Genomic DNA, 23,698 nt, shown 5'->3' on the forward strand with positions numbered 1-23,698 from the left:
GTGTCTGGGTGAAAGGTTTTGAAGTCATAAGCAAATCTTTTATTTCAACAAAAATAAAACCTCAAGGCAAAGCAACGAATGTTATCAACTAAGCAGAAGAAACATTTCAGAACCAATCAGGGAGAAGACAGCTGTGCACAGATGCAGGAAGTGAGACAGACAACAAGGGAAATAGTTAAAAAAACAACAACGCATGGCTTCATGGTGAGCTGTCTGTGAAGGACATGACACTAAGCTCTTGGATTTGGGGTCCAGCATGTACTGTAGGCTGGTTTTAGCATTAAAAACTTTAGACAACCTGAACAATTGGGAATTGAAGATACAAATAGCAAAACCGGATAAAACTACTATTTCTATTTCAACACTATTGAGGAGACTGTAGAGCAGAAACACCAAAACAAAACACAGAAACTTAAACCGTCAAGAAATCCTCCTGTAAGTGAAATGGTGTCTCAGGATAGCGTTGGGAGTTCTGGATAGAAACACTCAGACTTTCCTGTGTCTCATGACTGACACTTTGCTTTGCCTGTTTGTGTCTTATGCAAGAATGTTTCATAGAGGACTGAATCCTGAGGGTGCAGATGCTGTCCACACGAATCAGACACAATATCTTCCACTCAGTCCTCCGGCACAGGCTTTCTTCGGTTGAGGGACACAAGCATCAGTGTGGAAATATGTTGAGATATAAAGAGAGAAAGAGAGAGAGAGAGAGAGAGAGAGAGAGAGAGAGAGAGAGAGAGATTGTAATTCATCATATGCATGCAGTTTAGACCGTGCATCACAGCACTCACTGTCTCGAAGAACATAAATACCCTTTAGCCCCATACAGTGTGCTACAGTATAGAACCTCTTTTTTATGCTATCATCTTTGTCAATTAGGTTAAAAGGAATAAAGCAGCAACGACAAGAATTTCAAATGTTTCTGTGAAAAGCACAGAAAACCTGCTTGCTTTAAACTCATTTATATTAGATATCAACGTGCAGTGAATTCCTTCTGTAAACTCATGAAGATCTGCGTTTAGTAACATAGCTAAAAGTAAACAAAAGGTTTTGACCCGAACAGACATACAGTAGATGTCAGAATATTTGCTGGGCAGTGTAAATACCTGGAATTACTTTTATCTCATCTCAATACATTTAATGATTATTTACATTATGTAATCTGTTTTTTTTTTGTTTTGTTTTTATTTAATGTGTATATCCTTGAGGCAAAATCAGTGTAAACTCAGCATATGCATTATTTAAATAATCTTATTCATAAGCCTAAAACAGGGCAATCCATAATCACAAAACATACAGTATATACAGTAGTTATACAGCACTTAGAACACACCGATTAGACTTAACGACACAAATAAATAATAAGACTTCTGAAAGATATTCAGACACAGCAGCTAGATAAAGACTTAATACAGAACAGGTAAATACAATAAGGTAACAAACCAAGCATTGGACTAAGACAGGCAATAGCACTGAAATCACAGGTCTCTTTCTTTCGAATCTTCTCTGTAATAATAACCTCCAGCTTCCTATGTTCTTTGCCAGTCTGTTCTTCTTTTTGCTCTCTTTTTCTTCACCTTTGTGAAAAATCTCTGGACTTCACTCTCAGCGTAGCTGTGTATGCTCTGGGCTCGATGTTCACTGCTCACTCAAAATGGCTGTGAATCACACAGAAGGTGACCTGAACCTGAGCTCGTCACGTGGAATAAGCTGCAAATTGCTGGATGTGGAGACCGTTCCCTTATTGTCTATGACAGTTTTTTCTTCATTCACAGTCATGACAAACAACTGTGCTTTCCCCAAAGGCCTTGGTAATTACAGAAGTGTAAAGATCGACTAGACATGCACACATTTCTACTACAGGAACCTTTCCACAAACCCTAAAGTATCAGATGTGTTATTTTATGTCTTAAATTTTAGCTAACTTACAGTAAAGAACAGGTAAACTTTTGCTTAACACTTACTGTAACAAGACAAAAACATCATGAAAGTGTGTCGAACAACAGATTCAACAATCAGGTGTGTAATCACTTCTAGTGGGTTGTGTAGCTAACATCAATAATAATACTCGCGGAACAAATAGTTGCGGCCCAAAAGCAAAACAAACACGAGCATGCGGCTCCTCGACATCTGCCCTTAGTACTGTAAGTGTTAGAAAAACCTTATTTTTGTTTCATTTTTTACTTTTTCAGTAAAGGCAAACCTTTTGAAATTCTTGTCCAAAGTAATCCCACATGTGCTTCAGATACAGTTAGATTGAAAACCATGGAGTATTTGTTTAATTCAAAATAGAAAAAACTTCCTCAGAGTTCAACAGCCATTGAAATAGTTTCACTATAAAACATATTCAACTTCCTGCTAACTCCAGATAGAAGAAGGGCACAATCTAGACAACAACCATTGAAGATAAGACCTGCTCCTGAGGACATTTCTAACCTTCAATCTCCTGTAAGTACTGTACCAACCTCTGTACTCGTCATCTTCACGCTCTGTGGCATCTTTGAAGCATTTCTCCTTCATCATACATGGACAAGTGGCTTACAGTGGACAAGGACTGGACAATTCAATAAAGGCTAAATGAGACATGTAGATATGTGCCTGACCTTACCCATTAATACGACTGTGATAAAGATCCCATCCCTGACAAGAGCATAAAATCAAACGTGCGTTGCTGATACACAACCTCTACATGACAAATCACGGCCTGACTAACTGGGAGATGCTGTTGGCATTTCAGTGGAAAGGTGAGATTGAATAAAATGTAATTAACTTACAGAAAGGTCACGTGTAACCTCACATGAACAAGAGGGAAGCATCGATCTTTCTCGAGAGCTTGCTGGCTTCATCGCCGTATACATTCTTAGGGTCCGTTTATGTTAAGTTTTTTTTTTTTTTTTTTTGCATCAATCGATTTAAACCCTTCTTCTGCTGTTTATCATCTGAACATGTTTTTAGTTGAACCCTACAACACTAGACAGGATTTCTTTTCTACAGTATCTTTCAAGAATGATCTATTAATCATCCAAAATAATTCCTTTTGAGGATGTTTTCCATTGTGTCGTGCTCATTGTCTCATTGATATGCCATTGTATTTGGCATCTGCTTTGCTAATTAAAAGGAAAAAAGGATCTAAGTTAGTGTTTTTTTATGCTCAGTGTCTTCTCAAGTCATTAGCATAATACCGTATAATTAACAGCTGAATAACACAAGTGGATAAAAAGACTCAGATAGACAATGAAATTATGGTCAGAAATTATAAACAGGGTGGAACTTGAGTGAGAATAACTATAATGATTCACCATCATATACAAATAAATGGGCTCAGTTACTGTATATAAAAATATGTTTTTAAGCATTTTTACCAGTACACCGCTGCTCCATTCTGTCGGAGGAATGGAAGTCGACTTATCAGACTTTTTCAGTCAGTATAAACAAATAAATCTGAGTTTCGGTGTGAGACGTGTGTTTTTCCCTCTGTTGATAACCTCATACGGAATTTTAGCGGTTGAAGATAAACACCTTCAAATTTTAGATGTGTATGTACAAACACTTGGGGCATCTTAGAGAGCAGAATTGGGTTTGATATCAACATTTACTTTGAAGATACAAACATTTGTGTGAAAAACAACTAATTGATCCTTTTTTTTTTGGAACATTTCTACGAATATTTTGTCCTTAGTCGACTACAAATTTTTAACAAGGTATAAATTCTTAAAGCCCTAAGTGTCTAATTTAATCTGAGCTTCATACTAACCCTCACTGTGGAGCGTGACACGATAAAGGCACTGAATACCGAACAGGGAAACTAAACAGGCGCAAATTCATTCTTTTCACCTCTGAGAAAAGTGCTAACTCCAGTTAATGAAGCCTGCTGTAATGTAAAACCAGTGGAAGGCTTACATTTCAGCACATTTACGCTAGCTACTACAGTGTGTGATCCATGACATTGCACTTCTAGTAATGAAGAAGATGGAAAATTACATCAATCGTTCTCCACCATGCGACTGGAGTGGATTTGACATATACTTTAGCTCAGCATTCTCACTTCCTGTAACAGAAACCCCATCTGCCTCACATGACTGTTTTCTTTACGCCAACACAACGGATTCTGTTCATAATCTAATTATTAAGCACTTCATAAGCTGTGTCAGGTGCGTTCGAGCTGGGAAAGCACAAAATGCTCCAGTGGGAGGTTCTGAGTGATTATAGGACAGAAAAAGAGAAGCGCTCGGTAGCTAACGTGAACTGAGTGACAACAATGGGAAACCCCATGATCAGTGTATAGTGAAAAACAACACACAGACACACAGTTAGAACTGAAATCTAAGGTCTATTTCTTTCAAATCTTCCATTGTGATAACCTCCACTAGCTTCACATTTTCTCTGCCAGCCTGCTCTTCTTTTTGCTCTCTTTTTCTTCACCTTTGTGAAAAATCTCCTCTCTGCTTGCTCTGGACTTTACTCCATCTCATAGCCTGCTCTTGCTCTCCCTCATACCCATTAATGGACCAGCTTTCTGCCCCTCTAGATGCTCTCAGAAGCGTAGCTGTGTATGCTCTGGGCTCGCTTTTCACTGCTCACTCAAAATGGCTGTGAATCACACAGAGGGTGACCTGAACCTGAACTCGTCACGTGGAATTAGCTGCAAATTGCTGGATGTGGAGACCGTTCCCTTATTGTCTATGACAGTTTTTTCCCCTCATTCACAGTCATGACAAACAACTGTGCTTTTCCCAAAGGCCTTGGTAATTACAGAAGTGTAAAGATTGACTAGGTATAGTTTAGAGCAGTGAGTTCCCATTAGTCATGCACACATTTCTACTACAGGAACCTTTCCACAAACCCTGAAGTATTAGCTGTGTTATTTTAGGTCTGTAATTTTAGCTAACATACAGTAAATAACAGCTAAGCTTGCTAGAAATGCTTTTGGTTAACTCTTACTGTAACAAGACAAAAACATCACAGAAGTGTGTTGTGTGTATCAAATGTAGCTCTCATTTCAGTGGATTGTCCATTGGGGAAAGTTCAAATTCAATTCAAATTCAAATTTATTTGTATAACGCTTTTAACAATTGACGTTGACTCACAGCAGCTTTACAAAACAGAATCATATTAATATCAAATTATAAAATTCAAGATTGATATTAGATATATTTAAATGTGTTTGTATTTATTCTCAACGAGCAAGCCTGAGGTGACTGAGGCGATTGTGGTGAGGAAAAACTCCCTTGGATGGTAAAGGAAGAAACCTTGAGAGGAACCAGACTCAAAGTGGAACCTCATCCTCAATTGGGTGACACTGAAGTGTGTGATTATAAATATACGCTAATTCGATATACAGTCCGACAGGTGTTGTTTTGATGAGGAGATTGTTGTCCTTAAAGATCACATGTAGTTAGCTACTGTTAGTATGACCGAATACTTCATGAAGCACAGTCCAGCTGGAGCTGGTACATCTCTAGATGTTTCAGGATCCTCACATGGTTGGCCTCATCTCAGTGAGGGTCCAAAATCTTCATGGCAAGGAAGAAAATCGGAGCTGGTACAATTTCTGGATGCCACGGGATGGTTAGAAAGAGAAAAGCAGTAGAAAGGAATTAGAATAACTGCTGTTTATAATATTAGCTAGCACTAGATGAAAATGTGCATGTACTAGAGCACACTATTATGGGAAGTATTATGTGTATGCTTGACTAAAGAGATAGGTTTATAATCTGCTTTTAATCTGGGAAAGTGTGTCTGAGCCCCGAGCACTATCAGGAAGACTATTACAAAGTTTGGGAGCTAAATACAAAAACACCCTACCACCTTTAGTAGATTTTGCTTTTGCTTCTCAGCATCAGATACAGATAGGATGTTTCTTAGCTTGGCAATATGATTTTCAAAAGTCAAGTCGCTGTCTAATATAAACACCCAGGTCTTTCACTGTCGAGCTTGTAGTTAAAGTACATCCCTCTAAATGGAACTTGAATTGTGAGAGCTTCTGTGTACTGGTTTTTGGAACATACAGTAAGTAGTATTTCTGACTAATCAGAATTTAACAACAGAAAATTACAGGCCATCCAATCTTTTATCTCTATAACGCACTCAGTTAATTTAGACAATTTAGATATTTCATCTGGTTTTTATGAGATATATAACTGTGTATCATCAGCATAACACTGCGAAACTAATCCCATGCCTTCTAATGATGTTTCCTATCATGGGAAGTAGGGCTGGGCGGTATGACGGTATATTCCGTTTCCGCGGAATAAAATGTCTACCGTTACAGGTTTTTCTATTCCGTGCATACTATGAAATTTAAATTAGTGTGCGTGGTTAACCTCACGTGTAGCACGCCTAAATCTCAGAACGATTGAGAAGCGACACATAAGCGTAGATAAGAAGAAAAACATGGAGAAAGACATGCATGCTGATAAAGAAATCCCACAAACCAATCCCGAGCAGGAGGAGGAAAACAATCTCAAACTAATTTGGCCGAATCATTTAGCAGAGGCACTCCATATGACAAAACCTCACGCAGATGGAAAGAAATAACACAAGCCATTACTATGCATATCTGTAAAGACATGTCACCAGTTTACACAGTGGAAAAGAAGGGATTTCGTGATCTGATCAAAACGCTTGATCCGAGATATGTTATGCCGAGCCGCAAGCACTTTAGTGACTTTAATTGACGCGTAGCTTCGCGATGCTTTATGTGTTTAGATTCTGACATTTTCCTCAGATGTTTACATTTTTATACTTTCTGCAAAATTTTAAATTAAAAGTTTAATTTATTTCATTGCTTTGAGAAAGTATTAATAATCTGTTCTGATATTAATAAAACGTCTGTTCTCTTTATACTCTAAAAATGACTCCTATTAATTGTTATGGTGAGGTTGATCTAAAAGTTGAGAGTCTCATTCACTACTAATGCTAAATAAAAGAAAAATTACTAATATAAGACGAGAAAGCCTATTCTTTATTTTTTAAGTGTTAAAGTGGTATTTAATATATTAAGCACGTTCCTTTTATTGATTTACCTGAAAAATTGTTATTCCGTGATATATACCGCTACCGTGAAATAAAATAACTTATTCCGTGAAACAGATTTTTGGTCATTCCGCCCACCTCTAATGGGAAGCATGTATATTGAGAAAAGCAGAGGTCCTAGAACTGCTCTTTGAGGGACCCCATAATTAACTGGCAATAAACTGGATTTAAATCTACAAAATGGTATCGATCAGACAGGTACAATCTAAACCAACTTAAAGCCTGTCCCTGAACAACGGTGTAATTTTGTAAGCGATCGAGAAGAATGTTGTGATCTATAGTGCCGAATGGAGCACTAAGGTCAAGTAGAACTATTAGTGACATGCAATCTTGGTCCAAAGCTAAGAACAAGTAATTTGTAACTTTAACAAGTGCAGTTTCTGTGCTATGATGGTGTCTGAAACCTGACTGAAACTCTTCAAAGGTATTGTTCTCCTGCAAAAAGAAAGTTGGAAGAGTCTCACGAGAATCTGTATATCAGCCGAATATGCTTATTTTCATTACATCATTAAACTCCATACATTTTTAAAACCACTCAAAAATATGAATTAGTAAATTTTGAGTGACCAATGTCTCCATTAAAGTTTGCCCTTTTCTAGCTCTGTCTGAGCATGTAAAGCTCATTAAAACTACTTTAAATGCATTTTTACACTAACAGATTTGACTGGCTGGGTCTGTTCTGCTAGAGTGAACTTTAAACATTTATGCAATATTTAGAACTGAAACTGCAGCACAGCAACAACACCATGCAATAACAAGCAGTGTTGCAACAAGCTAACTGGCTACTTTGCTGAGGAACCCCAATGCTGATGATTATGTTCTGAAAACAAGAGATTAGATCAATCGATGTTACAGATTTAAGCAGCTATTGTGTCTGTATGTTGACTGATCTAAAGTCAATACTGCTAGAAACTAACATAAAAGTAAAGAAGGGGCATGTTTTACTGTTTACAGAGGGAGCAGCCATGTTGATTTCATGTCACTCTGTAAACTGCCCCAAGGTGATGAGTTGAACTTTCATGTTGAGAAGCGTTTTCTGTGGGTTTTTTTTTTTAGTTGTAGGCAGGGAATTACATGTAGCAACTTTGCCTCAAATGCATTATGATTTTTTTGCAAAATAGTGAACAGCAATTAACCGAGTGCTTACAGAGGCAAAACTGGCCAAAAGCCTGGACATTTGTGAGCTAATTTATACAGAAGAGGGCAATTATCACTTTCCTCTGAGTGTGTTCAGCTGGCCAGTGAAGTACCACGAGAAGCAATTTGAAAAATGACACTGACAGAGCTGCATATATGAAACATGTGTTAGCCTTACCCCTCACTGGGATCTTAGCTTCTGGAGGAAAACTAGCTAGTCACAGGAAATTAGCAGTGAATACAAAGAAAGGTTTTTATTTGTGTCTGCACATGGGAGAATGATATTATTCTGTTCCCTGTCAATCAGAGCAACACTCACCTATCATGAACTGGATGCTGGATGTACCATGTGCTGGCCTTCACCCTCCCTGGCTATTATCTGTTCTGTGATATGGGGGAGAGATAGAAAGTGATTTGGATGTATGATCAAACAAGCAGAAAAAATGGTGCAAAAACTGTATAAGCAAATACCTTTTTGCAATTTATCATACACATCAACTCAACTCCTACATTGTTTATTTAATTCCAGTGCTAAATTGGACCTATAATGATGAATTCAGTGGCATGGTCACTTGAATTGCAACTGTGACACTTGAAATAAGCTGTGGTACTCTAATTGACACCCCAGTGCTGAGCTCAATTCACATCTCAGAGAGTTTTGTTGCATTTGTGAATATTTATAAACTTGAATCACATCCAGCTTTACATCATCACTGTAGTTCTGTATATATTCTGACTAATTCTCTCTGGATTTTAAGGAACTACAGAGACAGTGGGATTCAGTAACATCATTATTACTATCAAATCAAATGCCCTGTAAATGAAACTTCAATGAAACTCATATATAAGCCAAGGACTTTCTTTCTCTTTTTCTGTTTCCCCCCTTTCTGACCATCATCTTTCTCCACATTCGCATGCGGTCATAACTTCATCTGATGTGATTATGTAAATATGATCAAATGTGAATATGTGAATATTTTAGAATCTATCTATCTATCTATCTATCTATCTATCTATCTATCTATCTATCTATCTATCTATCTATCTACACACACATATCATATTAATTTATCTTTTTCTTTCACCTACACCTCTTTCTCTTCATCTGTTTATCTTTTAATTTATTTCATCCTCTGTCACTTTGCTAGAACTTGTTTTATTTATTACAGATGTATTAATTTATAACAAATCAGTTTCTCAAGCTTGTGTGAAGCTGAGTGCTTAATATTACGAGAGAGAATGAGAGAGAAACATAATGAGAGAGAGAGAGAGAGAGAGAGAGAGAGAGAGAGAGAGCAGGGTGTGATACATTTGTTGGCTCTCGTAGCGCGTGCAAGAGTGCCTGAGCACGCACAGAGAGAGAGAGAGAGAGAGAGAGAGAGAGAGAGAGAGAGAGAGAGAGATTATAGCCGGTCTACGTCGACAGTAACCTGACTCTGTTACTCTTGACACTCGGGTTCGGTAGAAAGTTGAGACGGAAAGCGGGAGCAGAAACGCCGCCAGCCGGAGAAGGAGGAACAAAAACACAGGCTGCTTTCCCACATCTCCACTTCCTCAACAGCAGCCGCCATCGTTACCGAGTGGATTTGTAGCAGCTGCTCGTGAAAACGCGAGGGAGAAGCCGAAAAAGCTCCACAGCAGGAAATGATGTAAATGTTGGTTAAAAAACAGTTCCATTTCAGTGGTAACGAGCGCACGCGCGCACCGGATGCTTTGCTTCACTGATCTCCAATAGGAGTTACTTTGGATATTTTGCTTTCTAAAAAAAAAAATCTCTTTTACTTCTGAAAATTCCGCCTGTATTTGGACTTTTTCCCGTCGTCGCGGGTATCGTGTAAGCAGTCGTAGTGCAGTCCCCGTTATTCGGAGCGCATGCGTTCTCGGGAATCAGGGCTGTGATCGGCGGGGGCGCCGCGCGCGCGGGTGTTATGGCCGCGTCGGGAGGAGCGAAGAGCGACAAGCTGGATGAGGCGCAGGCGCTGGCGCGGAGCTGCGCGGGGAGACCCGACTTCCTGCCGTGCGACGGACTCTCCATCTGCGCCACGCACAGCCACGGGAAGTGCTTCAAGCTGCACTGGTGCTGCCACCTGGGCTGGTGTCACTGTGAGTTAATACACCGGTATTCCAGCCGAAATACACCTCAACTCACATCCCTGTAGCACATTATAACCGGTTCCACTAAGCAAACTATAGGGGTTCCTTATCGGTTCCTACATCAGATCTCTAGAACATTTTCGAGGCACATTTAAACCCTGTGCAATACAGAACAAACAACATCTACACTACAGGCTCTTTCAGGGACCACCAGTGTTACTTTGTACTTGGGTTTTGATGGTGGTCAAAAATACACTTTATAGCATCACAGAAATACGTGCTTTTAAATATCTCTTTTCAGATCTATTCCTGCTTTGGTGTTATAAGGAGCTGCTTTCCTCTGAGAAGGGTTTCTACTAGATGTTAGAGCGTGACTTGGGGATTTTCGATCATTCGGATACAAGAGCCTTGGTGAGATCAGGCACTGATGTTGGGTGAGGAGGTCTGGGGTGCGATGGTTGTTGTAGTTCATCTCAGAGGTCGGAGTCAGAGCTCTGAGCAGGACACTTGAGTTCTTCAGTAATCAATCGTGGAAGATTCTGCATTCATGGAGCTCATTTTGTGCACAGGGGCATTGTCATGCTGGTACACATTTGGGCGTCTTTAGTTCCAATGACGATAAATTGCGAAAATTGATAATGATGGTAAGGGCTCTGTATACTTTTGATCATATAGTGTGTTTCTCCATACAAAACAAAGCTGCATGATAGCATGTTACATGATCAGGCTTCCTGGTTCAACCCTCAAATTAGGTTACTGTCTGTAGTGTATTGTAGGTTCTCTCATGTCAGTGTGGGTTTTCTCCATGATGTTCTCCAGCATCCTCCCAACTAACATGCTAACTAACACTCACTAAAAACAACCATCGAACAAACCCAATAACTACAAGTCCAGATCATCAACATTGACACTAATAGAAGTAGGATTAGTGAGGTATAAAAGTGCTTGCTTGGACCTGCATGTTTATGTCTCATTAACTACAATGTGATATATCATTTTGGGGGTTGATTATAGAACGTTGATTGGATTACAAATCTTTGCTTGGCCCTCCTTTTTTTCTAGACGTTTCTATTCCACTGCAATATCCGTTGTTTGATGCAGTTTTGTAGTGTAAGCTGTTAGACGTTTTAGTCTTTTTCCGTATGAATAATTAAGCCAAAATTCTTCTCAAATCTCCTGCCTCATCAAGTCAGCACTTCACTTCCTGTTTATCCTAGCATCAACCCCCTGTGATGTCAGACTGGAAGAAACAAGCTCTTTAAACGAATAAAAAGAATACAACACTAATGGACACCAGAATCGATCAAATCCTCACAAATATTTTAGTATAAAAATATTTAATCACAGTGCATCCGGGTGGAAATTTCCTTTAATGCCTGGTAAATATATTTAAAATCGTTTTCATCTCTTTCATCATTGCATTCACTGATGAATTAGAGTCCACTTAACGTTACGGTCGAGAAGCACGTAGTCCAGGGCGTCTTCCGATTTAGTTTAAAGCGAGTGATAAAAGCAAAGTCCTTTTTTTGCTGCCAAATTGCTGAACGCATTACTGAAAATATTCTTATTACAGGCTACAGATGGCTGCTGTGACTGTCAGAGGATTATAATGGATCCTTGGCAAACAGATTTCATTCTAGCGATCGGAAATCTTGTTAAAATTCGTTTCTATTTCGCCGTTCTCCTTCCAGACCAGCCAGGATTCGTTTTGAATAAAGCCGTAATCTGTTTTCCATCCAAACAACAAATTAGTTCATGATGAAATAATTAATGAGTCATGATGCTGGTAATTGCTTACTGATTGCTGTTTTGCTAGGAGGACATTCCTCATCTAATCAATACAAGCAGGCTCATCTGAAGCCAATCAGATGCTTAATAAGCACGATGGAATCAGCGTGTGATGTAGTTACAGAGGTGTTTCCTACTGCTAATGAATAGGTAATAAGACAGTGAGATAAGGTGTCTATAGCTTGAGAAGTTCTCAGTAGGGCTCGTGGTCCTTTGCTCTCACTGTTCAGGATAAGATTTCTTCAGAGTTTAATAGATATTATATTTCACTGTTAAAGAAAAATGAGCTATGTAAGCTAAACAATTTCTTAAAATTAATGTCTTTTTAAAAAAAATTAGGTTTGGTGGATTCTAAAAATGATTGACAGCAAGCACATCCAATCACAAACAGGCATTCTGGAGCAAAGACTGGTTTTCCAGATGGATTTTCTAAGCGATTTCTAACACCTTTGCCAAGACCTCGGCTTAATCCCTTAAGTCAAATGCTACTCATATTTGCTCCTTTATGCTTCTTTAAAGGAGCAAATATGAGTAGCATTTGACATGTTGTCATGTTATATAGTACCCCTTAGTGCAGTTTGGCTTTCCTCAGAGCATTGTATATATATTTTTTAACAGCTACCACTTTCGGCACAAACGTTACCCTACATTCACAAAGCAGGTAACAAATTGAGAGAACGCAAGTCTTTTCAAACTCAAGCCATCAATTCAGCAGCAGTTATGAGAGACAATGTGACTGTGTAACTTATTGAGGTTTTCTCAATTCTATGCAGATTATATCTGATGCAATTCCTCAGACCGGGCTTCAGACCCCCACTTACTTCTTCAGATCCCCCTCTCACTGTGAATATAGCCATAGTTACATCTCTTCCTGTCAGATATAACATCTGGTTAACCATGTAGGGAGATAAATGAAGAAAAATGCTACTCTAAGGAGGAGTACAACAACATTATCATAAGTCAGAGGAGAGTCTAAAGCATCAAGCTAACTGGCTAACTCTTGATAAATGTGAAGTCTCTTACTTAGCAAGCTAGCCTGTTGTTTCTTTCTCTTCTGTTATTTAATTCCTTTTCAGTTGTTGTTGTTGTTGTTGTTCTTTCTGTTGTTCTCTGATCAGGGTCACCACAAAGGATATTCTGGTCCGCATATTAATTCCTTTTTCAGTTACTCAGTAAAAGTTCTTTTCAGTTCTTTCTTTTTCTACAACCATATCTGCCTGTACCATCTTACACTATTGTTTAATGTGGCTGAATCTAGCAGAAGCCAACGCATTTTCACTCTAGACTTTGTCGTCACGCTTTAACTCTGCACACCTATCCTGCTCTTAAGATGCATTCATTCTGTTTTAATATTTCATCAAGCTAAAAAGCGAAAAAAGCTGCCACTGTCTGTGACTCACTGTCTCAAAGCCACCACAATCACCGGCGTTTGCTTTTCTCCGTGAATTCTGACTGCAGTCAGCAAAAGGAAGTTCAGGAAGCTAAAAATGTCCTAAACTCACCCTGATCTTTGCTAATCCAAAAAGAATAAAGGGTGGTTTTTTTTTTTATATTAAGTTTTTGTTTTCAAGCTTTTTTTTATTGTTTAAGATATTGCATCAGGTTGCAATGCCCTGTGGGTAAGTCTACACTGACATTGACTCCTTAAGTCTCCTGAAAGAAACTCCACCGGAGCTAATAAAGTATGTAACTAGCCCTTAAGATGGTGAGAGTGATTTGCCCCAAAGGGAAACGGTGATGGGAAGCAGACTAGGCTGTGTTTAAAACACTACAGGAATGCAGCCCTGAAAAACCCATTAGCTGTACGTTTTTAGCTTTTCTGGCTCTAACTCACCTGATTCAGCTCATTAAACCTTTGGTAATCAGCCAGTGAACCACTAATGTGCCAGGACTGGAATTAGGAACCGCTGAATTATTGTCTTAGCATCAACATGACTTTGTTATGTACAAGAATAAGCAGGCTCTGTTGTAGCCTCGTTTCAGCCTAAATTACCACAACGTCTGTTTCGTAGATTCAGTAGAACTTAGTCTCGACACAAGTTTAAAGGTCTGGCGTAAATGTGATACGTCGCTGTTAACCATATTGTGCTGCAGATTGAGTTAGCAGGTGTTCGATCATTACTGCTGTAGTTCGTTACTAAAATTGCATCAAATACAAATATTTAAAATACTATCACTAGAGTAAGAAAAATTGTAAAACACAATTCTATCGAGATCGAACTTGAAGTAAATAAATGACACTTAAAAGAATGCGGCCATTTTATTGGTTTATTGTTTATTGCTTAATGTGTTTCAACCTTGGATTATTGTATTGTAAGTTATATGTACTAATTAACCCTTTATTAATATTAATATATTATATTATTAATATTATTATTATTATTATGCTCCCTGGTGGTCCAGCTGCAGGATTCCACACTGTCCCTGCTGCAGTTTAGGTTCATTCCAAGGCAGGAAACCAACCCAGCCACTAAGGGGTTAACTCTAAGTGTCGGTTCCTGATACAATGGGAGGGTTGTGTCAGGAAGGGCATCTGGGTCAAACAGGAAGAACAATCTCAACATAGGCCCGGCAAGGTCAGAGTCAAGAACAGCGAGCACACAAGTCAAAACCCGAGTAATCAACCTAGCAATTATTACAAAGTTTAGTCCAGACCATTTTTTAAAACCTTTTAAAATATTTGGATGGCAAAAATTTCCATTTGAATTTTGTCACCATTTCTGCAACATCACTAAATTAGTCCAGAAAATATTTATGTAATTTCCCATACAGTATGTTGTTTAGTGTAAGGTGTGTATCTGATTTGCTGGTGATGATAAAATCCTGTCACTCCCTGAAATGAAATTTTGCTCTAATATCATTCTACACCCTGCTCTAGTTATCACATCCTGTCTACATCACTAGATTTAAACGAACTGCTTTCATATGCTTAAGGATCGACTTTCTACCCCGACTTACGGTCGAACGTAACCTGCAGCTGGTGCGAGGAGAAATCTCATCCCTTCTTTATTTCCTGTCACACTGTAACATGGTTATAACATGAAACTCTGTTTTTTTTATTTATTTCTTTTCGGTTACTGCTATATTGAACTGTTCAGGCAGTGATGCACTTTAACATGTGGTGTAGCAGGAGAAAGTGTGCTCCAGACATGAGGGTGAGTGTGAGCAATACCTCAAGCCAGAAGAAATGAAAAACTGCCAAAAGCTTTGACACACTTACTGAAATTCAACTCTGTGTCTAAACTCTGTGTCTTTTAAACATTTATATCTTGGGGTGGAAATTTAACCTATTAGATAAAGAAATCAGTACCAAAATGTGAATGTGCGTGCATCTGTTCCATGGGATTGACACAAAAAAACATTAATACAATCTGTTTTTTGTTCATCCAAAAAGAATTGAGTGTGTATTTTCAAAGCTCTGAACAAAATCAGACACCGAGTTCACACCTGAGCTGAGAATCAAACCCTGGTGTTTCACAACAGACACGTTAGCACTGCACCGTTCTACCACACGGCTTTCATCAGCTAAATGTAACACGAGCGTTCTACTGTAAATCCCAAGATCTTTGTGAGATTTCACAGTGTAACCGCTTTACATTCAGAATAGACGAAGAGATCACGTTTGCTCTGCATCATTAGTATAAACAACGAACTCATGTTTTGTCGAGAAACGGAATTTTTGTATTTTGATGTAAACCAAACATAATATAGCTTTGCATATTCCCTTTTTGTCAGTGTACCACAGTAAAAAATGTATTAATGTGATGAAGTAAGAACAAATCATCAGCTTCATCTAATATGAACACATTTCTTATTAAGTTTCTTATCAAGTTGTTAATAATAACGTGTATATTTAACAAAGTTAGCTTGTTTTCTTTGCTAATGCCAGGATTGACCAGCTTTGATTCCAGTAGCTAACGTCAGTGGCTAGGCGCCCAATCAAAATCTACCTGATGACGAAATTTTGTTATTCACAGGATATTTTGTTTCTGATGAATTAATTAGCGAACAATGTCGTGTTAATCGTGGGAATTACTAACAAACTTACTAGCAAAAAGGTAAATAAGCCCACTGATTATTATCTTTTAACATAATGCATCCTCTTATACTCCGTCACCATCGTCTTCTTCCCATGTTGTCTTATCCTATAATTCTTGTTCTGTATGTTCTCATGAGTATAAATTGCACACTACAGCATTTTTACAACTCCTTGCTCTTGTCAGTCTGGGTCGAATCTCCGAATAGAGAAGTTATTCTAAAAAACATACAGCTGCTGGACATCATGAATTTCACTTCCCCATTTGTTAAAAGTATCTGTTTCTTTCTCAGGTTTGAGCTGCGACATTCACAGAGCAGTTTAGTAAATCCTGCTTTAATCTCACTGTGATTTGGGTTTAAATATAAAAGATGTACATTCACCTAAAATGTGGATACGGTTCCACTTACATTAAATTATGATATTCAAAAATGTGTCGCATTTAATAGCATTTGCTTAGGGATAATAAACTGCACCGCAAGTTCAGATGTCTGTGTCTGCGATGTGAAGCCACGCTCGGTGTGAAGCCACGCTCGGCCTCGTTTACCATTACTGCCTTCTTCAACTCTTTGTTTCACAGAAGCCAGCGTATACTGTCATAAAAACCATATAACCTGGGACCTTTAGATCTAACCTTTCCAGCCTGAACTTTCTGCTCAGAAAAAATAGTAAAGAGCATTTTTTTATCTTTTATCCTTTTTTAACTTCACACGTTTGGCTTTTCACATCGATCAACACTACGTTTAACTTTTTAAACAAACTGGAACTTCTCACTCTAAAGCCCGGCTCACGCTGTGAAATATTGGCCACGTCTGAAACAAATTTTGAAAATCCTAAAAGATTTCTAGAATCCTAGGGTAAAATCTGTAGTCTTTGATCACTGGTTTGACCCGGTCATGGTCACCGACAGCGGATTAATGGCTGTTGTGATCAGTTTTTTACTCTGATGAAGTTCTGGCAGTGTCAGAAGATTTCAGACACTTACCTGCAGTGTGAAATCTCCTATGACGAGCGTCAAACCAAGACCCAATAGGAGCGCCGACCCTGAAGACGCACAACCACCTCAGGGAAGATGTCAAAATGAGTCAGGTGGACAGTACAGCAAAATTAACGCTACTTATTCTTTTCATTTGCTGCTACCTGCCATTTTAGCGAGAGATTACTTCTTGACACGTTCAAGTCTTTTTGTGTGCGTCTGATTTTGACGTGTCTTGGAGGTCGTATAGTCTGGCATGACAACCGAGATCCTACAGTGTGACATAGGGATCATGTTTGTACGGTCTGACAAGCAACATTCATGAAGGATTATGAAAAATCACAGTGTGAGCCCGGCTTTAGTCAGTTCTTTTATAAGAATATGTACTTATATGTACTTGCGATTGCTCCATTTGTCCTTGTAAATTTTGAGGATGAACTCCGCTGGTTATGAGGATCCACAATAGCAAACCAGACCCACTTGCAGGATTGAGTGCATACACTACACTGCTTTATTAACATAACGAAAACGAACAAAACGTACTTTAAACATGACTATGACACGAAATCCCTGATATAACAACGTCCGACATTACGGCTCACGCACAATAGCAAAGACCAAGGTATCAAGGTAAACAAGAAACAGGTGAGATGGCGGGAAGACAGGATAGGAAGAGGCGTGGCACAGCCACATGGAAACTATAACAAGGTTGCGATGAGAAAATACCTGCCAGCCCCCTCTGGTGGTGTGGAAAGGAACTGTCTGAGCTCCTGGAAGTCCTCTAGCTAGATGGATTTTTGCCTTCAGATTATTTGGCTCATTGCTCACAGGGCATTCACTAAATTCCAGGGGTTTCGTTACCAGGACGTAAAGTGGGCGTGTTTCCGGAGGTCTTGGAAAAACGCCCTCTTTCAAAAAAAAAAACAGCATACTACAAAGGACAAAACAGTCATACAGGTAGATTTATTTTAGAAAAAAAATAAACAACCAAAAACAACGGTTATGGTTAGGGTTAGTGATAGGGTTAGATTACCAAATAGGCCACGCCTACCCGAAGACGCAATATCTGTTGCGCTGTTCTGAAATCCCTGGAAATAAGTGCATCCCTTGCTCACACAGTCAGCTTGGAGTCAGGATGAGGTCATGCTTTACATGACATGTTTTACTAATCCATCTTTGACATAATGTCCCTTTTTTACCAGAACACTGGTGAAATGACTTACTGGAGATTTTCATTCAGTCTTATATAAATTGAGTCAGGACTCATTGATAGGACAGAGTGAGATGTGTGTTTTTTCTATCTCTTCACCTTCACATTTTAGATGCTTATGAACAAACACTTGGGGCGTCTCAGAGACCTGAAAAGGATTTGATATCAACATTTAATAGAAACTTTTGGGTTTGTATCTTCTAATCATTTTTTTTTTTTTTGGAATATTTCAAAGAATATATTTCTCCATGTAGTCTACAGTAGGTGAAAACAGAAATACACATGAACGACTGCAAATTTATATATATTTATAATATAAATGTTAAGTTTTGATCTACTTTCATTTGAGCCATTAACCCTCACCGTGTGACATGACAAAGAAATGTAGGCACAAATTACATTTTTTGGTAAAAAGAGTTAATTTAAAAACAAAAAAACGTTGTTTGTTTGTTTGTTGTTTTTTTAATACTTCTATCTCTTGATCATTCATTTTCACTACAAGCTTACAAGAAGACATCAAATGTTCTTGTAAATAATTGTTGCTGTCACTTGGTTGTGTTGTTTATATTGCAAGTAGCTAACATTAGTTTAAGTTAATGGGGTTAAAGAGTCCTCTGTGTATCGTACAATACATTTGACAGACAGAATACTGCTTGTACTGCAAGAGCCGTATTAAACATTTAAAACTTAATCAAGGCCACAGTCCCTCCTCTGAACAAGTCGCTTTCTGTTTATCTTGAATCAGCAGAGGCTGCAGGGGTTTAAAAAACACACTTCTTTCAATCATGCTGTTATGTGAGTGGCTGGTGTACTTTATTACCTTCTGAGAAACAGCAATGGCTACAGCAGCAGCCGTTAAAATACTGTACCGGAAAATTCCACGAATCCTTATGGTCCGGAGCACGTGGACCAAATACACTTCACCGTTTAGTCATAGTCAGTGGATGTAGAACACACACACACATGCACACACACACACACGTGCACACACACACAAACTCGCACGCACACACCTACACACAGAAAATAGTCTCTCTGCTGAATTTCCCGGTTAAATGGTACTTTTATAATATTGAATGTGCGGATAAATTAAAAATATCACCCCAAGGCACAGATTCAGGCAACTGCTTGCTTTTGCTGTATTGGGAAAAAAAAGAATCAGATGGAGACGCCATCATATTAAATCAATTCAATAAAATTTGGTAGTCTTTCACTTATAGTTACTTTGTCACACATACAGAGATCCTTTATTTTCAATGAGAGCTGAGACTTTCTTTGACAACGACTTAAGTGGACAACGTGTGGGGGTCCGGTGATACGACAAGGTTGAGAAAAGCTGAACTTTATGCAAATACGGTGCTTCTTGGTGTGGAGATATGCAATGGGAGTGAAGAAATGAGAGTGCACGTGATCCGCGGTAAAGAGTTCACGCTGCTTCTTCTTCATCTAATATGATATGAAGCATAAATACACTACAGAATGTTATATCCAAACTCCAAATCTCCCTCCCTGCTTCTTTTTAGCAACAAGTAAACTCATCTGTTGTCAAGTAGAATGCTAGTTTGCACCATTTGACTGAGAGATGTTATTACCATGGCAACCAGTAGTAGTAGGGCCTAATGTACTCGTGACTTACACCAATAAAATCACTGTATGCATGAATATAGCTTTATTCTTACTTAAGGCATTAATAGGATGACTGTTTCTACTTAATCCTGATTATTTTGTTTCAGTACTTTTGCCTAAGTAAGCTTTTTCAGCCACTTTACCCACCTCTTCCTATAGAAACATCAATTTTTATTACTACTGACAATGTCCAAGACCCAAGGTCAGTGTAGCGGGGGAAAAAATGACGATTCCTATAACAGGTCTAACGTCATGAGCTGAGCTGCTACAGCTATTAAATGGAGCTGACAGGATGTTTATTCGACCGCTGCTGTCATCACTTTGTAAAAATGACATACAGGCACTAATATCATACTATAGTGCAGGTGTGAAGCCGACAGGGAAAACCGGTCGGTTCACAGTGTAACTGTCACATCCTGGAGTCTACACAATGGCTTTTCCGAATCCACTACGTCTTTCATTTGTGTTTCATTACCTGCATTGCATAAACACACTCCTCTGTCAGGTCCTGTTTGTCTTGTTAGTGTTACTCTGTGCATTACGGAGTCAGTCCATGTCTTTATTTAACTACCTGTTCACTGAGTGGTTTGATGAGCAACTGTACACCAGTTTTAAAGTTTGGAGCTATTTCAGCTGTCTTTTAAAATTATTACGTGTCACAGTGTAACCCGACTGTACGATGTTCATGTTCGGTAGACCTGTGATTAGCAAATGTTTACATTCTGCTTACATCATAAATCAGTGTGATATGGGATGCTAGAGATATGATGCCGCGTAAACAGAAATATTTTTAACATTGAATTATTATTATTATATTTCATTTACACTCTATTACTACCGTATGTGTAGCTTTCCCAAATTGAAGAACATCATTATCCTGTGCCATACTCTTGTTTTATACGCCATACTCCGGCAGTAAGATAACACCCTCAGATTTAACTTAAAAATGTTCATACATTCATACAACCCAAGAAGAGTCTTGGGTTGCCGTGGTACTAAACCGGCCGCTAGTGAGCACGTCACATCACATGTCCTAGCACTTTTAACCTTAATTCACTATGCTTTCACAGCGTGGCTCTGTTCGTCTGCGACAGCCAAACCGAATCGTGCCGGAAAACCGTGCAGCACCAACATCAAAAGACAAACCGTGAGAATATCGCTCAAAGGGACAGTGTAGAGTCTGTCGGAATGGACCGAGACACCGTTTGGAACCATGGCGTCCTACTCAATACAGTGAAACACGAGAGTAAAGAAAAGCTGCAAGCTGACGACATCTACAGTATAACCTCAGTTTTTGAAAAGATGAAAAAGAATAACAGACGACAGAGCCGTGTATTCTATTATTGCTAAAATAAATAGAATCCACGGCCTTGGATGTCCATCCGAACTCTCGCTGGATCACTTGTACTGTATACACTAATAACTAAAGGAGCATCTCTACACAATATGTGCACTCTAGTACCTTCTCTTACATCTCTCCCAGTTGCACAGACCCAACATAAATTCTGTGACTAAATTTAGAAATGTTGTTTCTGTACATTACTCATGATTACAAACGGAATTTAAATGGAGGAGCTGAAAGGAAGTCATGCTGGGTGTCTGTGGTGTGGACGATACGGTGACCGAGGATGCAGTGCATTTCATACAGACAGAACAAATACATGTAATCATAAAGAACAGGTTCTAAACAGATACAAAATATTTTAGAAATCTTTCCAGAAAGGTTGACGGAGATACTGGTGGAGACAAGGTGTCGATCCTACACACGAACAGATGTGGACTAGTGGTAGCTGTATGTGCTTACGATGTTGGACTACGGAGCAGAAGGTCTTGTGTTCTGATGCTCATCTGCTTGTTTGTATAAAAATAAGTTGTATGTCAAACACACTGGATAAGATTCTGTGCCAAGTGATAAATTAAACCTTTAAAAATTAACAAGCAGTTTGCAGTGGTGTCTCAAACCGGTCAAGGCTCTGGGTTGTTGATTGGAGGATGTTGGGCCCTTGAGCAAGGTCCCTAGCCCATTGTGCTGACCCCAACCTCCAAAAGTGGGATATGCGAATAAAGACTTTCACTGTGCTGTAAAGTATATGTGACAAAAAAAAAGGCTTCTGCTTATACTAAGCATTTACAGTGTTCATTATTCATCCTTAGTAACTGCCTGGTCAGGGTATATTTGTTTATAAAAAAGAAATGAAATGAACACCAGTCACCAGTTGTAACCAGTACAGAACTGGAGCGATGTAGCTGAAAGGACTCCGAGTCAGATCATGTTGACTGTAGACTTCTGTTTTATTTTGTTTTTGAAATATTTTTTTTTCCGTTGATTTCCAGTTTTACTGTGGGCGTACTGGCAGTACTTTTCAAACAAACAAGCAAACAGTTTATCCCACAACCATTTTGTGTTCACATTCAGATGTGAATTTTTGGATCACTAAACAGATACAAATACAGATAGTGGTATTGTGTTATGTGAGAGAGAGAGAGAGAGAGAGAGAGAGAGAGAGAGAGAGAGAGAGAGAGAGGTAGGTCTTAGTATAGAGAATCGGGGTAAATAAATTAGAAGACATCTGCGTAGGATGACTAGTATACAGTACTCTATGTTCAGAATACATCATTGAAATTGTAATAAGCCCAATAAAGGCTTCCTGAGCACTTGAGCACACGTGTGGACACACAGTTACAGTGCTTGAATAAATTAATACTGATTGGGCTTTTAATTCAGGAGGCTCCTTTGTAAGATGAGTTTTATGCAAACCCATGGGAAGACAGTTTCATTTGTCTTCTGTCTCTCTCTTTCTCTCTCTCTCTCCCTTTCTCTCTCTCTCTTTTACCGGCTTTGATTCTTTGCTTTGAAGCCTTGTTTACTTCACTATGGGAGAAAATCAAGACCTTTATGACAGAAAATTACAGGAGGTGAAAGGTACTATATGAGTTTTTTCCTTATTTTTTTCATCTATTGCATTTCTCATAGGTTCCTTTTTTGTCATAACATAACTATAACTATACTAAGTGTCACTTCTCTGGAATAATCTTCAAGGTAAAAGGTTTGAATGTAGTTTCGTTTTTAAAAGCTGCTTATATTTCAGGGCCAGCGGGGGTCTGCTTTGAATAAATTAACCTTGAACGAGCTTTCCGTTTCACTGTAGGCTCCCTCCTTTGCTCAGGGCACACTGCAACAGTGCATATATAGATGTGTTTATATCATCCATCAGTCCATTTTCTGTACCAATTATTCTACACAGAGTCACAGGGAACCTGGAGTCTATCCCAGGGAAATCAGGCCACAAGATGGGGAAACCCTAGACGGTGTGCCAACCGATCTCAGGGAACAATTACACACTATGGTCAATTTAGAGATAACAGTCAGCCTACAGTCCATAGTTTGGACTGGGGGTGGAAACCAGAGATCCCAAAGGAAACTCCTGAAGCACAAAGAGATCGTTAAACTCAACACATACAGGATGGAGATGGGAATCAAACCCCTAAACAGCGATGCAAGGCAAATGTACCACTAATTCTACATCTGTAAAGAAAGGATAGCTGTTCCTTATTTCAGTAAGTCATTCCAATGCTAAGTCATTTTAAATGCAGATTCTTGATAATTCGTTTCTTATTGTTTGGGAGAAAAGCTTTACCAGAAGCTTAACCCCAGAACGGTTGTCCCCTTGGTTCTCTTGGCGCACAATTTGATGAAAATTAAAAGAAGAAAATGTTCTGGTCACTTTACAACTGAGGATTCTGGATTTGTTTCCTATATAAATTTGTTGAAAAATGTACAATGTGTCTTTCTTTT

The 23,698-nt window shown here is 38.8% G+C and overlaps 1 protein-coding gene and 1 long non-coding RNA gene across 2 annotated transcripts in view; one reads left to right on the plus strand and one right to left on the minus strand.

Annotated features, from left to right (window-relative positions):
- LOC113663853 lies at positions 1-9,741 on the minus strand. The gene is made up of 3 exons (XR_003445558.2): positions 9,603-9,741; positions 8,492-8,556; positions 1-639 (listed from the first exon to the last, which is right to left on the minus strand). It is a non-coding gene; the product is annotated as an uncharacterized LOC113663853 (long non-coding RNA).
- Positions 9,506-23,698, plus strand: part of c18h3orf70 (chromosome 18 C3orf70 homolog) — a 26,097-nt gene continuing 11,904 nt past the window's right edge. The window contains exon 1 of the mRNA XM_027179296.2: positions 9,506-10,275. Within this exon, the coding sequence (XP_027035097.1) occupies positions 10,101-10,275 (175 nt within the window). The 5' untranslated portion in view covers positions 9,506-10,100. The remainder of the gene's footprint in view (positions 10,276-23,698) is intronic.

Source organism: Tachysurus fulvidraco, chromosome 18 (genome assembly GCF_022655615.1).
Source record: "Tachysurus fulvidraco isolate hzauxx_2018 chromosome 18, HZAU_PFXX_2.0, whole genome shotgun sequence".
NCBI lineage: Eukaryota > Metazoa > Chordata > Actinopteri > Siluriformes > Bagridae > Tachysurus > Tachysurus fulvidraco.